Here is a 21826-nt window from a genome sequence, read left to right as displayed (position 1 = left end):
ATGATCACTCTCGCTCAATAACACAAACAAATTCTGATCTCCGTAATTAATTCCTTTACCACTAATAATACAAATATTGACATTAAATATTAAACGGCGAAAACCTCTCCTTCGACCATCAAATTTATCCAGAAAATCCAGATGCTTGGTTAAGATCTACAATGAATTGTAATATTACACAATGATTTTTGTCACTAAGCCATGTGGAAGTCGACTGTGTGGTAATATTGTGCTATCTACACTGTACAAGTCAATATCAACGTTATGTCAGCCAATCAGGACTGATATGTTATTGTTGTGTGTACTAAACTCTCTGTCACTTTGATAGGTACAACAGAATAACTTAAAAGTCTTTAACTGTACATGTATGTAAATTCATTTTCCATTGCATAATTTACAAACATAATAACAAAACCTACATTGGCTTATGAAAGATAACTCTTTGTGGAAGACTAACATTTTATGATGCTTATTTTAAACAAACCCTAGCTACATTGTATCACACTTTTGGACTTCCCTTTTTCTTACTTTTAAATTCTTTTTTAATTATTTCTTTTAGTTATGAAGAAATTAACAACAATATATTTATAATGAAAATTACAAAAATACAAATTATGAATTCAGGACAATCAAATAAAAAACTACAAAAATAGCAAATATTATATTGTGTGAAACATAAAATTTTAAGCGACTGTTTTCCAAAAGTAATGGTGTGTGCAACATGAAGGCTTAATTTGTCATAATCAATGTGTCTGGTCTCTGGTCTTGACTTTTTATTTTATTCTTCATATTATTTCATTTGCCTTTGTTATAATTTGAATTTTAAACAGTCAATCTCCCATTGTAAATTTCCCATTCTTGCATTTCAAACTATACAAAATAAGCAGTTTTGAGACCCAAGATTAAGGATAAATGGTAATGACAACAAAATAAAGCTATCAAAATTAAATTTTGTCATGCCTTATTAATCTTAAAACAGACTTTGATCATTATCAGCATAATAAAATTTATTATCTCAAACATAATGACCCTATCCACCAAAACAAATATTAAAATAGGATTAAAGTTAAATACCTATATCAATATATCTAGTGATTATATATACTCAGAGGCATGCTTACATACACATTATTCAAATAGTTTTGTCCATGTAGAAAATCCAGCTAACAAAATCTTGGTCACTTCTACCATTTGTACAGAAACTTAATATGTCCAGATGAAGTTTTTCATCAAAATGATCCTAAATCACCGAACAGTCATGAGCATGCATTAATGAAATGAGAATTATCACAAAATCAAATCATCTTGAATTGACTGGTCTTTGTCCAGTTGTTGTAAACGCCATAAAGATCACACTGCTGTAAACAAATACCAACAAACACCTTTGAGTAGCGTTAAATTAAAATTCACAAAATCGAGACACACCACTTTCTTCTTTATGGTGAAATTCACAGTCTAAGATTTGCTTATTCTTTAGGACTTCAATCAATTAATTTAAATATCAGACAGAACCAATCGCTGACTTGAAAAGTTTATTGATTTAATTGAATGTGGATTTGTATTATTTTGTCAAATACAGGTCTAATTGAAGATTTCTTTTATTACAGGGTCAGATGTCAACAAATAAATGACAGAATGTTAAACAGTTGTTCACAAATGTACATAGTGAAGTTTAACTCTTTATAAAAAAGACATTTAAATTAACCTTTCTTTGTTAAACACACTTCTATGGCTGGTATTTACTTAAATGCAGACTTAGGAAATTAAATGAGTAAATAAGAAATGGAAAATCTGCTAAGACAGCTTATTATTCTTATATATATATTGAATTGGATACAGAACTTCCCATATAAAATCATTCAATTAAAATGTACTTATGGCAATGATGGTTGTTGAAAGGACTGTCAATCTATCTTATACATGTATGACAACCAATTAAAATTTCTTTCTACAAGACTATACGTTGCTTAGATTTGAATTATCATTTTTAATTTATATTTATTGTTGATGAAAGCAGATGGCAGGACTTCCTTTAAAAACTTTAGAAAAAAGTTCTTTAGTTTTGTTGTTTCCATAAGGGCTTAAATGCAATAAATATTACTTTCAAACAAAACTGAAAAGAAACATGAAACTTTTCACATGAATCATCTGACAAAGACTGCACATTTATGATTTGTACCAAAACAAAAACAAATACCTAGCCATAGTCATCTCTGCATTAAATGTGATGCAGTTGACATAATTTTAAAGTTGGCCTCTGCCAATTAACATCATTCATCAACTGGAAAGGCCTTACCTCAGATATGTGTAGTTGGTGAGATCTAAAACTAAGGTAGATACATGGTATACCGCCATCTTGGATTGTACAATCAAAGTACAAAATCGGTATAGTTATTTGCCCAAGTCTGCAAATTTTGAGACAGATTTGAAATTTAATGATTAGACTGATTATTTATATTAGGAAAACTTGATGATTTATTGTATTATCAAAAAATTACACAAACATCATTTTGCTTTGTTTTAAAAATCATTTTTTTTAATGAGCCATTTAAGGGGAGATGACTCTTTTAGTAAAAAAATTATACTGGACTAAGAGGGAAATTTTTTATTTTTACTTGCAGCAAGAAAACAAGTTCGGTGACCCACGTTTTTATTTTTATTTTCTTGAAGCATGTAATAAAACTTATCTTCTCACAATTTATTTCAAATTCTTTTCATAGAATTATTTTTATGCACACAAATGTGTTTTTTCATGAACAATCTAACCAAATTTAGGCAATTTTCAACAACTCATTGCTTGAAAAATAGCATGGTGACCCCTACTTTTTATTATATATTTGAAAAAAGAATAGTAAAATCTTCATTTTGGCAAATTATAAGAAAATTCTGTCTCATAAAGTATATACTTATGATCTACCTTAACATGAAACTTATCTGGGAAAGACCAATGAAATACTTATTATGAACTAATAAAGTTTTTAAGCATTCTTAAGTCCTTCAATGGTATGTGCTTAGATGATACCAGAAAGCCCAAGAATGTTTTCTAAGAAGAGTAAGTCATAAATTAAGCCCATTGCCATATATAAATCAGTCAACACATACAATCCTTAGGATAAAGAAGGGCTACAAGTAACAAGACATCATGTTGACAGATTAATTGTTAAGAAAAGCTTCAGGGGACAATAAACAATTGGACTAACTTACTGATCAATATCCAACAGCAATAAAAATTGAAACAGATCACAGTTTTTCAGGTCTTTTTATTATATTAACCTAAAGCAAACTCATCACTGGCTAAAAGAAGACATATTATTTCCCTGAATCTGAATCAATCCATGGCCATGTATTTAGATTTTGGATATTGAACCATAATAGAACATAACCTTGACATATATACAGATCTAGACCAGTAATAACAGTTCAATAAGTTTCAACCAATTCTGTCATCTTAAATCAGGACCAGCAGTCCATGTATTTACAGGAAAAGTGACAAGAGGTGACAAAGTGACACAATATTGCTTTGACTGATTAAATCTTGATTAGATTAATAAAATTCTTGTTGCATTAATAAATGTGCATTTCATAAATGAATAAATAAAATTAATAGCTCTAATATTCAGTCCATAAACTTTGCCCCTAAAAACACATTTAAGAGACAAACTAAAACAAAGTGACAAATTAAATGTGACATTGGCTCCAATAAATATTCAACTGGATCTGACTCAAACAATTAACTAATAAACTGATGGCCAATTTTAGAATAACCTTTGAAATTTTGGAATTTTGGTTAAAGATTTGGTATTCATACACTACAGACTTTGCATTGCAGCGTGCGCTAAGAAATATTTTATAGGAAGGGGCATTAATCTGATTTATCATCGTAACAGTCTTCAAAGCCAACAACTCTATTGGTTCGCTTGAACAGCCTTGGCCTCAAGCATGTCTGATAGCTCCAAAAATATGTATGGGGATGTGAAATATACCAAACTATTGGAGAGTGTATCAAAACAATTTTCTATGAACTAACTGAAATAATTCTTTTGTTTCCCATCAAAATACAAAATTTGTTTAATCTGGCCAATGATCTTTTATTCACTTTTTCTTGATTTCAAAGTGAAACACAGCCTATGTTGAAGTTGAATACTTATTCTATTTACATTGACCTGACTACAGTAAGGGTTAACATTTATATAACCATCAATATTGTCCCTAAATTAAGGTCAATTATAAAGTGACATGAAATAGTGGACCTTAACAGATTTACTATGACATAAATTATCACATTTAAAGTCCACCTTTAATCCTGTAATGTGAATAGGAATACTTTAATGTTAGTAATGTTACCATACACCACTGGAATGCTTTCTGATCTTTTAGGAGAAATTTGTAAAATTAAAGCAGCATATATACTGCCCTACTATTCTACAGCTGTCAACCTTTGTAATCTTCTTTTAACCTGTGTCTGGTCTAACAAATTGTAATGTTCAAAGTCAAAAATAACAACTTGCAATCATTATCATTTCAAAGGAAACAAATTGTAATGTTCAAAGTCAAAAATAACAAATTGTAATGTTCAAGTCAAAAATAACAAATTGTAATGTTCAAGTCAAAAATTACAAATTGTGATGTTGAAGGCAAGATTTACAAATGGTAATGTTTAAAGGCAAAATTTACTAATTGTAATGTTTGAGGTCAAAAACATAAATCTCCTTTCCTTTTGCACAAAGATGTTCCTATTGTTATATTATATGCTAAAATATCTTACCTGTAGCCACATTTAATGGTATGTCCTTGTCCAAGCTTAAATTAGCATCTTTTATTTTTGCAGGATAGAACTGACACTACTGTGGATTCTTTTATTTTTGTGGATACTAATTTTCTTTGATGAAGGAAAACTTACTTCTGCATGAATATTTAATTTCAGTGTTTTGTCAAAGTCAAGCATACAAGCCAATATAGCAATTTTTTATTAGTTGAACATTAATTTGGCAGTTAAGGTGTAATCACGAAATCCACAGAAAATTGGAATCCATGTATAATAATGAATCCACAGTACTCAAAAGAGGGAGTGTTGACCAAGTTTGCTGTAACCAGATAACGGAAATACTTTTTTACATAATATTTTGACAGACTTACCTTAACTGGCGTCAGTCAGTTTTAGCCGATTTTCAAAAATGCATGCGACAGTTCATGTGTAATTGTGTGGAAAATTAAAGGTCACAATGGAATGATTTTTTTGTAAGCCCAGTATTAATTGGTCAAAGGAAGTGCCATTAATTGTAAATTAATAACCTCACGGATTATCATTAATCTCCTTCATTACACAAATTAATCGGGTATAAATGATATATTAGGACACACGTCAGACATATTGTGTTTTTTAATAATATATAAACTCAGTTATTTAAATTTTCATTCATATTTTTTCAATACTGTCTTTAAGTATACTTCATATTAAAAGTTACAAAAATAACAAAACTTTCAAGCTTACCAGAAAAGTACATACAAGAATTAAGTTTATATATGCTAAAAAGTACTTTCAAAATGATTATATAGTTGAAAGAAATGAGGATATTCACTGCAAAATTTGAATAGCATTGTCCCAATATATATATATAATGAACTCTTGAACATCTTTTCCGTAAAAGTGTTTCACACTTAATAAGATAATCATTATTCACACCTGTAATGACGATTGGTTCACCTGTCTAACTATACAAGTACTTGTTTGCAGGATAATGTCCTCAGACAACAGTATATTTGTCATCAGTTCACCTATCCTTATTATATACTAATATATCCATCAAACAAATGGCCACACAGGTATGATCATGTCAATCAAACTGGACAACCACAAATCATTGGACAAAACACAAATGTAAATCTAAATCTAGAATCTATTGCTAACTGGTAAATAAGTTGAACACTGATCAAATAAACTCATTCTATAAATCTTTCATGTCACCTCTTCCATACCAATCTTACTCTTACTCACTCCTGGAGCTCATCCTACATTTCTCTTAATTATGCCATCAGTGCTTTAATTTAAAAAAAAAAATAAAAAATTGGAACATTCAAAGTTCACACAAGTTTCAAGAAAAAAAGGAGAAGATTCTATTCATAGAAAAAATTTTGATAGTGAACATTTCACATCACAAAAATGCAGGCCAAATTGAAAATTGGAGAGGATTTATATAGACTGCCTGTTGTGCAATTCCGTTTTGCTATTATTATTATTATTAATAATATTATTAATACAAAATTGAAGCCAAAATTTTTTAAATACACATGCATAACTTTTAAAGGAAACAGTAAGAAAACAGAACTAACTTGCCCTCAAATTTACATTGATAGTTAAAATAACCAGGCAATGCAGGCAAACTATTCACTCCAACTTGCTAAGCTGGTAAGATATACCTTTCATGCCAACTTGTGTATAAGACAATAACTTATGATTTCAGCTAACAAAGCAGGCAAATTTATTTCAGTTCTTCTTGCAAGGGTAATTCCTGTAGGTAATTCACTAAAATATAGTCAGCTTGCAAAGTAGGCATCTTTGTTTTGATGTCGGACACAGTGGCGGATCCAGAAATTTTCATAAGTGGGGGCCCACTGACTGACCTAAGAGGGGGCCCGCTCCAGTCACGCTTCAGTGATTCCCTATATAAGCAACCAAATTTTTTCCCAAAAAGGGGGGGGGGGGGGCCCTGGGCCCCCCCCCCCCCCCCTAAATCCGCCTCTGGGACAACACAGTGAAGAAGTATATTTTAATTTCAGCTGACTAGAAAGCCATTGCTACATTTGGCTTTAACTGACTTGTAAACTTTAGCCAGCCAGACAGACAAGTAGTTTTGGCTTAAGTTTGTAAAGAAGGCAAGTTAATTTGATGTACAAAACAGCCAAGCAAACAGTTGAAGATATTTTATGAACGACAAATCCCTACATAATTATCACGATTATAAAGGTAAGTTACAGTGAGGTACTTTTAAATTACTTAAACTATCTTAAACAAAAATTTGTAAAAATCAGAAAGAAAGCTTCCCTGAACTCTACTATTGTACATTAAAATGCAATTATAATTCAAGTGAACTGATCTATGTCGAAACAAGACATTGCTGATCTGAATTGTAACCTTTTTTCCTTTCCCATACATTAAAATTTCATCAAATACAAGTGTTATGAATTGTTTGTATTGTACTGTAACCTTGGAACATATTTCTTAATATATGTTTCATTTTTCAATTCTGAATCAATTGTAATAAATACAAATAAAACTTCTGATCTGAATATGCTGAAGGTGTTTTTATCAAATAATTGGTTAAAGCTAATTTTTATGTGCAAACTGAAATGTTTCTTTAAAAAATTATGGCCTGGTAATGTCCCATCAAGCCCCTTTTCTTATTTTATTTTCAATTTATGTATCTTTAACTTCAGTTATATCCTAGACTTTATGATTGTCTATTTGTGCCACTGGAGTATATATCACTTACAATCAGTGTAGATTTTGTTCATTGTTGAAGGCCTTTAAGTGATCTATATAGCTGCTAACCATTTTCTACATCATTTGGCATCTAGTGGAGAGTTGTCTCATTGGTATTCAATCCACATTTCCTTATATAATATATTAAATAACTATACTGCGATCAAATACAGTTCAAAGATCATAACATCTTAGTGCCAACTTCTAGCAAGAACTACATTGCACTGAAAATCAACAAATGTTGCTAATGTGTCTAATTTTGCAAGCAGGCAAAAACTTCTGAAAGCTAATGTTGTGTGAACTAGATGAGCAGGCAACTCATTTGTCAAATAATCTGCCTCCAATATAAAACCCATCAGGCTTTCATATAAGATTTAATTATGAAATCAGATGGACCTATCTCTAATAGACCCCTGTAGACAAGAACCTTACAATGGTCTTACCTGGTCTGTTTGAGAACCTTGATCTATTTGTGAGTGCTGACAGTACTTTCTTTCCATCTGGTATTTGTCTATTCCTCTTACAATCCTTGCATGAATCAGCACTTTCCTCTAGTTTTATTCTTTGTATACTATCTTCAAAAGACACCATTGTTTTTTGAAGTAGTTTACCAAGATCTTCATCAGACCTCATTTTAAATCGATTGGACCATTCCATATTTAAAACATTTGCAATTTCATTATTTTTCCTCAAAATCACATCATGTAATCCTTGTAATGAACAATATTTAACAGCAAGCTGTATTTGACCTCCAGATGACCTTCTGATGTAAATATATTGTTGCCCTGGTAACAGTTGTTTGGTGTCCTGCAGATGAATAATAATAGATCCTTGACAACACACTGGCCACTGAAAAGTACTAGGACATCCTGGTTCTTGGAAATTCTGCAAATAAACCAAAAAGGCAACTAGTGAGTAAATTTGTCTTTATAATCGTGAACATAAATTAACAAGTAAACCTGGTAATGGAAGTCATTGTTAATTTGAAGCCTCAGATTTCAAAATCAAAACAAAAATCTCAGATGTGAAACTGGTTCCAACCAAGGGTTTTATTGTTTATAAAGGCCTCATGAAGTATACTCTGATATCACTAGATTTTTTAATTGATTATTAAATCTACACCGAGTTCTTTAGAAAATACTAAAATCGGAAACTTTGTATTTGTAACAACGTCAATGCATGTCATGGTCTCCAGTAATATTGCATTTTCTTTCTGTAATTTCATACTTTAGTTTTGACCAAATGGTTTTATTTCTTTAAATTAACAAAACTACATTTTTTTTCCAAACAATACGCTTTTTATCTCTGCTATGATCATCATGACCTCAGTATAAAATAACCAAAGTACTCTAATACATGTTTAGTCATTTGTAGTCACAATGTTAGTTTTGTTTTTATATTTAGTTTAAACAAGGTCTATGAATGGAAGCCAGGTTGAACTAAATGTAAGACGTGATAACCGATTTTATTCTAAAAAGTACAAATTCACACTTGATAAAAAAAATATACAGTTAAACTACGACAATTAAGAATACTTTCATCAAACCAAAATGATATTCTTAATTGAGGGCATGTCTCATTTCAAAACTTTAAGAGGCATCTAGCAGAAAAACACAGCAAACAAAATAAACAAGAATACGATAAGATACCTAAAGGAAATGACTCGTTAAAAACATCAGAATTAAATCTTATTCTATCCCTTCATCAAGTGGGTTGTTACATACAACGGATCTAATGGTAAAATATATTTCTTTTTGAAAATTGGTCAATTATTGAATCATCAAGTGCAGACACCTCAATCCAAAACATTTACTTTTACAGAAGAGCCTGGTCAGAGACATTCTTATTTCCAATTACAACTACAATCAAACTCATCAAAAGTAAACTCAACTATATAAAGTAAACTAATCATCCTTTAGAAATTGAACCCTGTGAAAACTAAATTACTGTCTATTTTAAACAAAATCTTTGGTTTTAAATTGATTGGGTTCATGATGAAGTACTTTTTTTATTCGAAGCATACATATAAAATAAAATTGTTTAGCAATACATTTACCATTGTTAAAATAAGTCTTAAAACTTTTACAACAAATTAATTTGGAATAAGAACAATCCTTCTTACCTGTGTTGGTTAATAATAATAGTAATCAACAGCTTTGTAATTCATTACCATTTTAATAATATAAACTGTAAATGTTCAAACATGCATTTCACCTTTTATCGGATCAAAGAATTAATACTATTTACTTTAACATATCTTTTTTCATATCAGCCTTATCAAAGATCGATTAATATGCAATACACAGATTTGATATGAAATAAACAAATAGCTATTTTATACAAATATTTTCCTATGCCAAAATTCAACAAATTTCTATTCTACAAACTCAACATTATTTCAGTCCGTCTGGTATAGATCTTTAAACAGATAACTTATGATTGAACTTGTTATTAGGGTACAGATTTGGTTTTCTTATTAAACATCATAGAGGTTAAAAATCTTCAAAATTTCCCAAGATTTCCATGAGAAAACTGTAGACCAAAGGCAAACAGGTGCACTGTTTTTTTACTTTAACCTCAATCCAAGCTTGTATCAATTCCATTGATCCTGCAAGTATGCAAATATAGCACTCTCATAACACCCTCCCCCCACCCACATAATGCATGAATTGACATCTCAAACACATTAGGCATGAACTGTTAACATCAATACATAATGCATGAACTGACATCTCAAACACTGTACGCATGAACTGACAAAACTCCCCATATAATGCATGAACTGATATCTCAAACATTTTATGCATGAACTGACAAAACTCCCCTCATAATGCATGAACTGATATATCAAACACTTTATGCATGAACTGACAAAACTCCCCACATAATGCATGAACTGATATCTCAAACACTTTATGCATGAACTGACAAAACTCCCCACATAATGCATGAACTGATATCTCAAACACTTTATGCATGAACTGACAAAACTCCCCACATAATGCATGAACTGACATCTCAAACACTTTATGCATGAACTGATAAAACTCCCAACATAATGCATGAACTGATATCTCAAACACTTTATGCATGAACTGAAAAAACTCCCCACATAATGCATGAACTGATATCTCCAACACTTTATGCATGAACTGATATCTCAAACACTTTATGCATGAACTGATATCTCAAACACTTTATGCATGAACTGACAAAACCCCCCTCATAATGCATAAACTGATATCTCCAACACTTTATGCATGGACTGATATCTCAAACACTTTATGCATGAACTGACAAAACTCCCCACATAATGCATGAACCCAAACACTTTATGCATGAACTGACAAAACTCCCCACAAAATGCATGAACTGATATCTCCAACACTTTATGCATGAACTGACAAAACTCCCCTCATAATGCATGAACTGATATCTCAAACACTTTATGCATGAACTGACAAAACTCCCCTCATAATGCATGACCTGATATCTCAAACACTTTATGCATGAACTGACAAAACTCCCCACATAATGCATGAACTGATATCTCAAACACTTTATGCATGAACTGACAAAACTCCCCACATAATGCATTAACTGATATCTCAAACACTTTATGCATTAACTGACAAAACTCCCCACATAATGCATGAACTGACATCTCAAACACTTTATGCATGAACTTATAAAACTCCCAACATAATGCATGAACTGATATCTCAAACACTTTATGCATGAACTGATATCTCAAACACTTTATGCATGAACTGACAAAACCCCCCACATAATGCATGAACTGATATCTCCAACACTTTATGCATGAACTAATATCTCAAACACTTTATGCATGAACTGACAAAACTTCCCACATAATGCATGAACCCAAACACTTTATGCATGAACTGACAAAACTCTCCACATAATGCATGAACTGATATCTCAAACACACAAGGTATGAAATGACAACAGTGAACAACACTTTATGCATGAACTGACAAAACCCCCCACATAATGCATGAACTGAAAGGTCTCATGCATTAGGTATGAACTGACAACACCAACACATTAAACATAAAGTGACAACACCAATACATTAGGCTTGAACGGACAATTATGCATGGTCAGATACAGAATTTGAGCATTAACAAAATGCTTACAATATAATTTTTCATAATTAATAATGCATACTAATTTGTTTCCAAAATTGTTTTCCCCTTATAGAATTTCCACAGAATTTAAAGGATAATAATATATAAGCAAAATCAAAACAGATGTGTGGAAACTGAACTTAAGGGAATGAAAGATTGTGCCTCTGTGATGAAATGACTTTCTGTTTTTAACTAAACAACAATAGCAAAATAAACGTTTGTTAAAAAATTACCTTTTATTGGGTTGAATCTGAATTTCAAAAATTGACATACCATTAATTATTCACTTTAAATTCTTACATTTTCTGTACCATTGGTGGTAACCCAAATACCCCTATCTTTTAAATCATGCAAGATTGAAATATTTCCACAATAAGTTAATACATCAATCTGGTTATTAGAAAGAAAAGATTTCCTATCATGTGACAAGTCGTACAATAGAAAAGGTTAAAGCGGTGGTATTAGGGTTACACTCCTACCAACTTAAATATTGTAATTGTGTACCAAAACTGACCAATTTTCTATGTATATTCTTAGGCTGTTGTAAAAAAAATATTTGTTAAGTATGAAACTTAAATCTGCACAGTTTATAGTATTATTGCAATAAGTCTAATAAATCAAAGATATTATAACCTTAAAGAGTCATAATACTTTTTTGTGCAGTCCAAAAATCTGGCAAAAAATAAATAATATGTTATAACGTAACTATATCATGCATATAATTTTGACTTGGCACTTTTTCAGGAATTTTCCTCTAAAATAACATGAGATGCCTTTATTAGTATAATAATTATCAATTTCAATTAACAGACAACTCAATTTGTAGTGGTCAAATAATAAAAGCTTATATATGGTGATTTTCCTTTCAACAGCTTACTTTTATGTTTTACTGTACAATTCAGTCTAAAAAGCTAGCTAAAGTTACTAACATTGCTTTTAAGGCCATAAAAACAACTCAAATGCCTGTGTCATACAAACCAATATTTGTGGTCAGCATTTTTATGTTTGTTCAACTTTATTGAGTAAAATTATTCGAATTTCTACTACTGTTAACTCATCTTTGTTTTCATCCTTGTACATATAACATTTGTAACTAGTTTCTGACAGGAATCAACCTATTTCCTTGAAAGGTTCTTGCTGTTACATTAAAATTAATATCACCTTTCATTCCAAAGGATCTTATATTTGTCAAAATATTTCAAACAAAGTCAAGCTGTGTGATTTTATACAAAACAAGAAAAGGCCATTTCCATTTTGTCACTTCTATCTTTTGCCTAAATGATATTTAACTATATATTCAATAACCGTTGAATACATGAATAATATAAGATGATTTTTAATTCTTATGATAATTTTTTAAGGTATCAATTGAATGTTCCTTGAATCAAATTTTCATTGATAAAACTAATGCATGTGTTAATAGACCATATCAGTTCCCATCATTCTTAAACCTGTAACCAGGGTTGCAGACACAATCCCCCTTTTTCTGTGTATATATTACTGGTTAAACACAGGGATATAATATACAGTGCAAATTAAGTCCCTACTCCTATAAATACCCATCAAAACTGCATGAAGCAGGTCAGATTTTTTTGTGCCTACAAAAACATAGAGTTTTGAATTCACAGATGAAGTATAAAAGTTTATATGTATCTTTTCATTTGACCAATAAAAGATCTCTCCTTTAACTTTGTACTATAAGTTTGCAAAATTATCTTTAGATAATATTTGAGCTGTTCTAATTTTGTCACAAGAATGCTATCTGAAAACTTTCATTCATCCAATAAGACATATAATATATATATGCTGAAATATTTATTCTTCAAAAAAAGTATTATTTTATATATTTGGTAAAAACGTTAATAAAAGTCTCCTACCTTTCTTCTATAAACCTATGCCAAATATGACCAGTTCAAACCGTCCACTACACAGGTGACAAAAAACTTAACGGATTGTGTCCATGAGATCATAAACTCCTCACAATAATAAAAAGATGTTATGTCTCCATACTTAAAATATTGACAAGTTTTTATCTGTTAATCATATTTGCTGTGCATTCTGATTCTATACAAAAGGCTCAGGGTTTAAATTTCACCTGTGTTTTTTGTGTCCAGGTAGGCCATTTTAAACAGCTATACTGGACGTCAAGATTGTCACATGTTCATTATCAAGTGATAAATCTTCAAATGTCAATTTGTTTACACTATTATAGTCTTAAAAATTCTACAACCATAACTTTGAGTTTGACTGTTTAAAATATACTGTGATGTTTATTTTTTCTGAATGTGAAAATTAACATACAAAACTCATTAAAATGATAAAAGAATAAAATAATAATTTGAATGTATAATGGTGACCTATAGATGCTTGCATCTCATTTGTACTTTGGTAGATAGAAGTTTAATGTATCACTGGCAATCATACTACATCTCCATATTTTTAAAAGAAATGTTGTACATTTATGTCATAACTTTTTAACAGATATTCCTAATACAACTTAATTGCAAATATTTTTTTTTTTTTTAACTTTTTCCATCTTTCATCCCTCAATTCAAATTAAGTATTCAACTAGTTTTATACAAAATCAGTATTGCTGGGTAAAGATGAGTTAGTAGCCATGGGCCATCCTCCCATCAAATAGAAAATGTCCCATATGGGGACTTACAAATGATCTATTACTAAACATGACAGGTTTTAAACTTTTCTTTTAATCCATAAAAGGAAGATAAATATTTGTAACAGTTACTGTGCTATACTTCTCCATGGTATTTATACAATTGAACATTATAAAGGTGACAATACCAAACCATCAAACTGTGAATATGTTCTGTCCCCATAAAACAGTTTCTAAGGATAGTGTGTATTGTTACAATAGATAATACATTTTTTGTACCATCACTTCATATAAATATTCAGTCATAACGTTTGAGTCTTATAATAATGCCATGACACTTTTGTGAGGGATTTATTTTTACCAACTGTGTTGGACCTCACTTAAGCTCACTCGCTGATTTTAATCCACAATTACAAAAGCACCCACAATTAAAAAAGTAACCAATGAATTGGTAATTTCAAATTAAAGCATTCTTTTTAAAAACAAATGCACTCAGGGATTAAAACAGATTCATGTGCACATTAACTATCATCCCAGAAAAGAGTTTGACCACTCAAAATTTGATTGGGTACATATGAAATTAATTTCCTTTAAAACAACGCAAGATTTAATATTCTACCTTTTGAATTTTTTTAAGTTCCTTATACAGTTTTGAGTTGGACTATCTGAATATCAGATTGATGGTCAATACTTTATCTGGTATTTTGTTCTGGCTACTTTGTCCAATGGATAGCATGATCAATTCAGAAGAGTGTGCACATTGAAAAGCTAATGACAACTGACCAACTAATGAAAAAAAAACTTAAATGCTGACTAAAAAAGTGAAAGAACCATGAAAATGAGGCCAAGGACAACCAATTCATGCCAGATCAAGTTCTGACATTAAGATGTGGTCAGATTAGCATAACTTCCATACATGTAATACAATCTGTATTTACTGTAGGCGAGTCAAATATTTATAAAACCCATGTTTTATTCTGAACAAAAAAGTCATTCCAATGCCTTATTTTCTACATTAGAATACAGAATGGAAACTGGGAATGTGTAAAAGAAACCACAACCTGACCATAGAGCAGAAAACAACCAAAGGCTACCAATGGGTCCTCATTGCAGTGAAAAATTCCTGCACCCAGACTCTGGCTTCATATCTTGCTTCAAACACTTGTATAAGTTATTGATTCCCTAAATACTGAAAAAGAAAACATGTTCTCATAAAATTAGGATCCAGTCAGCTAAATGATTTACATGACAACTCTAGTGTGAAAATACATGATTTTCTGGACTATATACTAGTAATGTATCATCAGACTAGTGGGACTCACATGCATTACAAAACTATAAAGGTGACATAAATGACAATATAATCAGATAATATTACACCTGTATACAGGTAATTAGGTAAAAATAAATGATCATTATTTAATATGTATTGACAAGTTCCTGATTGATCTTTAGTATTTTTTAATGACAATTAATAAAGAATGGAATCAAAATATCTCTTCTTACAATTCTATTGATAACAGAATATAGCATTTCTGTTTCTTGGGAGTGAATAAAAAAACCTACAGGGTTTATATGTGAATGAGACAGCAATTCTTCGACACTAAAACAATAAGAGCATAAGTACATGCATAATAGTTGCTGCTGTGGCATTTAGTATTGACACAAGTCAAGGGTCAAACTGAGAGTGACTTAATTTGGTATTGGAACCATCCTGATCCCATGACTACTTCCGCACATAAAGTTTTGTCATTAGAAGTGCTATATATGTTAAAAAAGTTATGCATCCTACAGAAATCTGACAATTTTTCCTATTATAGAAGTCAAATGTCAAGGTCAGCATCGATCTTTGGCATACCCCCATCCCATGATGCATCATCATACCTGTGTTTTAGTGTAATCTAAAGTTATGTACTGGACACAAATCTTACAAGGTTTTACTATCAAAGAGGTCAAGGTCAATGTGATTTGACTTTTATGTATGAAGCACCCACAGACTATAATGCAACTGATATTTGTGTGTTCAAAGAAATGAATATTGATATACAAAAAATAATGTCCTGTCAAAATATGGAACAAGTTAACAAACAAAAAACTTGGATTAAGAATATTACAAGCAACATTTATTTAGAACTACTGGAAAATAAAATAAACAGATTGAACGAAAATAACAAACTTTTTCTTTACAAAAATATAAAAATCAAACAAGACCAAGAATTTTATCTAAAATATCTGAATTTTGAAACTAGACGTTTATTTACCAAAATTAGAATTTGTAAAACCATAGAAGATGGAAATCACTTTCTCCTCTACTGTCAAATTAATAATGTTTTACGTATAAAACTTTTTGATCACATGGCAATAGATAATCCTATGTTTCCAAATCTATCTGATACTCAAAAACTAGAAAAACAGGTTCCTTTATAAAACAGTCTTTAGAGCTGAGGACAGGGGACTCTTAGTTAGTTTTACTTGTATATATATAGATATGTGTGTGTGTTCAACTCAGTTATTTTATTGTTGTTGTTACTTTTGTTTATGTCACAAGTAATATGTTACTTATATGACAAATAAAGATTATTATTATTATTATAAAGGAAAACTTATAATTATCCTCTACAAGTTTACAACATTTTTATATTAAAAAGTAACAGACACATTCATTCTAACACTTTGTTTTTAGTATTAACAATTCACATGTTGTCACACATCTTGGCACAAGTTTAACTAATTCAGGAACAAAATATTGTTTTTTTAATATATATGTTAGCTTTGTAAATATTAGCATAAGGCTTAATTAAGCAAAAAAAGACAACTTTAGTTTATAAATTCCTCATTTTCATTCTCAATTTTATCTTATAATTTTTGTCATGTAAAATATAAGCTAAGTACAGATGCACTCATATTATATATGTATAATAATTTCTAAAAACCTCTTGGAAATTTGCTGTAAATTAAAATTAAAAGTGTGGAAAACATGTGACAAATTTCCAACAAATCTTAAATGTATGGTAAATCACCTGTGACAAAAAGGTTAAGGAACCAATTTTCCAATCCATTACAGACAATTACCTATTAGTATAGGACCCTACCCTGGTTGTAACAAAGATAATTACTTTGGGTATAAGACCCTACCCTTGTAATACTAGCCTTATATTGTCTGTGGATATAGATGTATCATATATTTATCTAATATGTCAATCAGAAAACTTAACATACCATATGTGATACCTAATTAAACAATTTCAAAAACGAAATTTTTATTCAAGAAGATATCATTTATTGAAACACAAAACGATGACACCACTGAACATACGAAAACAATAATATTGACTTTCATTCATGTGAAAGGTAAAAATCTGCTAATGGAGTGAATAAACAAAAGGTCTTACTTAAATTTCATGGGTGTGTTCTTTTGTCTTATTTCCTTGTTATTTATGGGTCAATCTAAATTGCTTTTTAATACAAGTGAAATATGATTATTCATGTCTCCGTATTGCCTTTTCACTTGAGTAATACACACTGATTTAGATCAGACGAAATATTATGTTTACAAATATATACCATAAAAATGTTTAATTTCTTTTGATAAATGATCTTACACAGAACTATTTTCTTTCAATGTTTCTATAATGATCTTATATAGAACTATTTTCTTACAATGTTTCTCTACGAAGTGATAAAGCAAAATTAAAAATTGTGAAAATTAACACCAAATAATTTATTTTAAATCTTTTCAATTCCAAACCAAAAAAATACATTTTCAAAAGTATCTATATGGTAAATCTAAAGTAATTTTCAACTCAATGTGGCAGAAAAATTGTTGGAAAGATAAGAAAAAGTCTTTTTCTCTTTGCCATGTTAAAGGACTCCGTAAATGGCTTCCGTCATTTAACATGAATCAGATATGAGTGTATATTGACATAGTACATATCAAACCTCAATTTATGCAATTGGGTAATTAAGTTAAAGACTCTGTCATGATTTTGCACAATATGTAAATGTATTGTGTCAACTTTAATTTGTACTTTTAACTTTGGTTTCATTAAATTACCATCTAATTGTTAAGACAGTCAAAACCCATGAGCAAATATTTGAATTTAATACTTCTGTGAACTACCGTAAAACACTAATACTAAAGCATTTAATATTTAGATTTAACGTATAAAACACCTCCTACAGTCTACTCATAGTCTTGCCTCTTGATCGTCCAAAGTCCTTTTAACCTTATTCTCAGACTGATATCTTTCCAAATCATTTTTGGCAAAAAAATGATGTGCATTTAAAAGTGTGAATTGAGAAATTACTGCATGCACATTTTTTGCTAAATAACAATGTGATTTCATAAATTTCCACATATACCATATACACTAGTAAGTAACTATCATTCAAAACAGTTTTAATAATTGCATTCATTGAAGTACATTCTGCAAAATTCTTTCAATTCAACCCCAATACAAAAATAAGAAGATGTGGCATAAACCAGAGACCAAAGGACCTAAACTTTAAGTCACTGTAGAGCGGGGAGCTCATATTCGCCAGGGACACAATTTCGCCATTTTATGATTTTGAGGTGTAAAAACTGCAAAGGATGGCTAAAATGGAAGAAATATGCCGGTAAATTATAATTTTATACCAAATATGATTATTTTTGAAACTTAGACAAAATTAAGGCACTTAGTCCTCAAAGGACAAAAAAAACCAACAAAGATTTCTGGCCAATTCCTGAATGAAAAACACGATTTCATAGAAGTATTTCTTACTATTTCTTTGACTGATTGCCCTAAATGTCAGTTCTTTACATCTTTGAAATGTTTGCTATTCATCAATAATGAAATTGATTTGATAAAAAATTATTAAAGCTGCAGTTATTTGATTTAAAATAGATATGTAAAAACGGTGAATATGTGTCCCCCTTTGACAAAATATCAGGACATTTCAAACAGCCTTTCATCTAATTTTTCAGATATTTTTTTTTCGAAGAAACAAGTTTGCAAGCTAAGAATATATTGCTTTTAATGTTAACTTTACATAAAAAAAAATCAGTATACTTCAAAACCATGAAAACCTGAACATACACTGCAGAAAACATGGAAAGTTATGACGAAAATGAGCACCCCACTCTACAGAATTTAACAACCAGCAACCCCATACAGCATAGCTATAAAAGGCCATAAAACATCAAATGTAAACCAATTCAAACAAGAAAACTAGTGTCCATATACATTCACTTGTTGCAATAATGAATAGTGGCAATAATTTCATAAATTTTACCAGTATATATTTGTGTGAACCTGATATAGTTAGGTAAAAATAACAACACAATTAACAGATTCTTTATCCATTCATCATGTTCATAAGGTCATTTTCCTTTAGACTCAGTAACCTTATAAGTAATGGTACAAACACTACTTAATTATTTGTCATAATAAAAATACCTAAAAAAAATCCATCCTGCATATATTAACCTTTTAAACCTTTTAAAATAGTTTTGAGCAATTAAAATAAAAATGTGACAATTTAGTCAGTATATATATAATTATATATAAGGATAATGTGGTTATATACCACCCAGATAGATATATCAGTCTATAATCAGACAGGGAATCCTTTAGTTTAATTCAAAATAAAGAGATTGTAACAAACAAACTATAACAACCCTGCAGAACTGTACTTGTGCATCTGATACAACTGTTGATAATAAGATATTTATTATCTTCAGATCTTTTTTAAACAAGTATTTGTAAAATATAATAAAAAATCAAACTTAGAAAATATGTTTAATTAGCAGCAGAGGTACATGTATATACAAATGAAACAAATTACTGAAAAACATTTCATCTATAAATTCCTCACGTACAAGGAATTTACACAAAATACAAATGGTATACAAATGGTAATGCATTGGAACAACATTTAAATCACATTTGAGATAAATAAATAAGAGTATCTCTTTTAAACTTATTCACAACTTAAATATAATTTATATGCAGCAAGCATACAAATCAGAATTTTAAATATCACAAGTTAAATCATTTAGGGCATAAAACTGCACTACTCCCTAATTTTAAACTGTTTCTAAGGACCTATTTCCCTTTCATCTTCTTTTTATTGTTTTTTAAAGTGTATTCATAAAACGTCTTGTTCATTTGCATAATTTATGTTTACCATGCAACATTTAGAGGTTTTATAGTCATTGCCTGTTTTGGTTTTTTTTTAATAAGGGGAGGTAAGCAGCACATCAACTACTGTACAAGGGGAATTAACCAATGTGATTGCATTTTTAGTCCTATCTTTTGAGTCAACATTTAAGTTGGCAATACTTTGAACACTGAATCCAACAAAGAACTAAGTTTGTTTCTGTAATAATGAATGGGGGTGTTTGATTCCACAGATTATATTCAAAACAAGCCTCAATTCAAGTTGTAAATTTCAAGTTTTACTTTACATTAGGCTTAAACAATTGTTTACTTATGCCTTAACTATATCTAATCAAAATTAAATTTAAAATATTTTAGATAAAAACTTCCAAATAATCAATCCTACATGTTTCAAATTTTAAAACTTAAATATCTTAAGGTTTATACACATACAAATAAAAAGGAAAACTTTGGACCTTTTTTGTAACAATACACACAATACCGAGCTTAAACATAAAGCTATCTTTCATCTTTTGAAGATTTTTTTTATCAGTTAGGCTTTGGCAAACAAAAGATTTTTAAATTCTGTTTCTAACTGAAGTACTAGTTAAAATAATTATAATACACACCCTGGTACTAAAACAAAGGGAAAAGATTGAATTCACTCTTAAATACAATAGTAAATAAAAAAAAAAAACCCTATCACATGCATAAAGATTACCTAATATCGATAACTATAAGCCTATTACATACCTACATATCTGTACAAAGTGATTTCTTTGATAGGGACAACATCAAAGGAATACATAATACTGTAAAATCTTATATCATTAAGTCATGCATTCAAACATTTATCTGCAAACGAAACAGACTTATCAATTTTTTGTTGAAATATAATTTAAAAATTGTGACATTTCTAAGTTATCATGTTTTTAGTGAACTGAATAAAAGAAGAAAATTTCTTAGCCTTCATATACTAACAATCAGAAGCAATAAATAATGAATATCACAACTTTTATAATTTTGAAAAGGAAAAAAGACAAGTAACTGTGTTTGAAAATTTCTATTGAGCACATTTTGGGACAACAGATATAACTTTAACTAGCGTTATGATGAAAATTTCTGCACAAAGAATTTTATTTATAAATATAAATATAAATGCATCTAGATTTAAGATCTATGTCTCAAATAAATACTTCTTTAATACAACTTTTACCGGGCAGTACAGCAAAATAATGACATTTTTTCTTTTCTCTTTAACTATACTAGCTATAATATGGCTAATATTTAGAGATCTGAACAAACTAATATCTTCCCATTCATAAATTTTAAATTTATATAAAGGTACATACCTTTTACAATAGCTGTTCACCCAAAAAGATAAATTGTTTTATTACTGGGTAGTCTACAGGATTTATACCTTAACATACTTATCAAGGTA

General features: G+C 29.9%; 1 protein-coding gene across 1 annotated transcript in view; it reads right to left on the bottom strand.

The window, feature by feature from the left end:
• Nucleotides 1-21826, bottom strand: part of LOC139525422 (pleckstrin homology domain-containing family G member 4B-like) — an 83803-nt gene that overhangs the window by 44804 nt on the left and 17173 nt on the right. The window contains exon 4 of the mRNA XM_071320747.1: nucleotides 7924-8365. Coding sequence (XP_071176848.1) covers nucleotides 7924-8365 — 442 coding nt within the window. The remainder of the gene's footprint in view (nucleotides 1-7923; nucleotides 8366-21826) is intronic.

This window comes from Mytilus edulis, chromosome 5, assembly GCF_963676685.1.
Source record: "Mytilus edulis chromosome 5, xbMytEdul2.2, whole genome shotgun sequence".
Classification (NCBI taxonomy): domain Eukaryota; kingdom Metazoa; phylum Mollusca; class Bivalvia; order Mytilida; family Mytilidae; genus Mytilus; species Mytilus edulis.
Note: the sequence above shows the minus strand (reverse complement) of the source record. Positions and strands in the feature narration are given on the sequence as shown.